This window comes from Diachasma alloeum, unplaced genomic scaffold (genome assembly GCF_001412515.2).
Source record: "Diachasma alloeum isolate Michigan unplaced genomic scaffold, Dall2.0 Dall_scaffold_01881, whole genome shotgun sequence".
Taxonomy (NCBI): Eukaryota; Metazoa; Arthropoda; class Insecta; order Hymenoptera; family Braconidae; genus Diachasma; species Diachasma alloeum.
The window spans coordinates 1-1,156 of NW_021681939.1; the positions used below are offsets into that span (position 1 = coordinate 1).

The window sequence follows — 1,156 nt, forward strand, 5'->3', positions numbered from 1 at the left end:
TCCCCGGCTATAACTACGGGGAAGTGCTGCTTCACATCTTCGCTCAATTTGTCCAGGAAGTCGACGAACTCATCAGTGGAAAGGCTTGGTGGGGCGTAACAGCTGTAGACATAGATGCCATCAACCTTTGCCCTCACAAACCCATTCTCGTGGTTACTGGTTGTGCTCTCGAAAGGTCGACTACCGCAAGCCCAGATGACAGCCTTCTGGCTGATGTCAGTAACCCAGGATTGGGTGCCAAGTTGTATGTATGGCTCTGAGATGCAAACAATATCGATCTTTTGCTCCCGCACTGTCTGTGTAAGCAGATCGTGTGCAGCCTCACAATGGTTGAGGTTGAGCTGAAGCACTTTCAAGTTCCTCGTTTTATTGTCGCCTTTTATTGTTGAGCTTCTGGAGTGCTTCCTTAAGCACTGGGCATTTACCGCTACCAGCGACGTGAGCACTATCAACCGCATTGCCTCTTTCTGTGCATAAGGCACATAGGGGCTCCTTCTTGCATTCGGCAATTTTATGGCCAGGCTCAGTGCACCTGGTACACAACTTTGATCGATCAGCTTCGCTCTTGCATTGAGTGGCAAGATGACCGTAGTGCCAGCACCTGAAGCACTTGACCGGCCGCTCCACTCTGATCATACGGCAAATCACCCAACCTATTTTGATTTTGCCGTGCTCTCCCACGATCTTCTTCGCCGCGGTTGCTGCAAGCGTCACTGATGCAGTTTGAGTTCCTCTGAAAGCCTTGCGTATAGACTTGACTGCTCCTGAGTCGATTGTATACTCGTCTCCAGCTGCCACCTGTAGTGCTTCAAGTACTTCCTCCTTGGTTGTAATTTCGTCGAGGTCTTTGATCTCGAACTCCTCCTGTGGTGCCTTACTGAGCACTTTTGCATCTTCTCCGAGGAGGCCGGCAATGGCTTTATGTAGCTGGGGTGCTCCATCTGCTTTCTTCCTCTTCAATATGAGAAGCATATCTCCGGTGGTGGTGCGCCGAATGTTATGGACGCAGTCGGCCTGCTCTTGAGGAACTTCCTTTTTCACCCGACGCAGGATGTCACAGTATTTGTCCTTGTCCTTAGGACGCACAATCAGCGCATCTGGTCTTGGTGCTGGTTTCCTGACGGTCTTGCTCTGTGGTTTTTTCTTCTTCTTCTTC

The 1,156-nt window shown here is 50.4% G+C and overlaps 1 protein-coding gene across 1 annotated transcript; it reads right to left on the minus strand.

Moving 5' to 3' along the window:
* Positions 1–366: 366 nt before the first annotated feature.
* Positions 367–972, minus strand: LOC107046756. Its single transcript, XM_015269459.1, has one exon. It carries the CDS (start codon positions 970–972, stop codon positions 367–369), a length of 606 nt encoding a protein of 201 aa, XP_015124945.1.
* Positions 973–1,156: the final 184 nt, after the last annotated feature.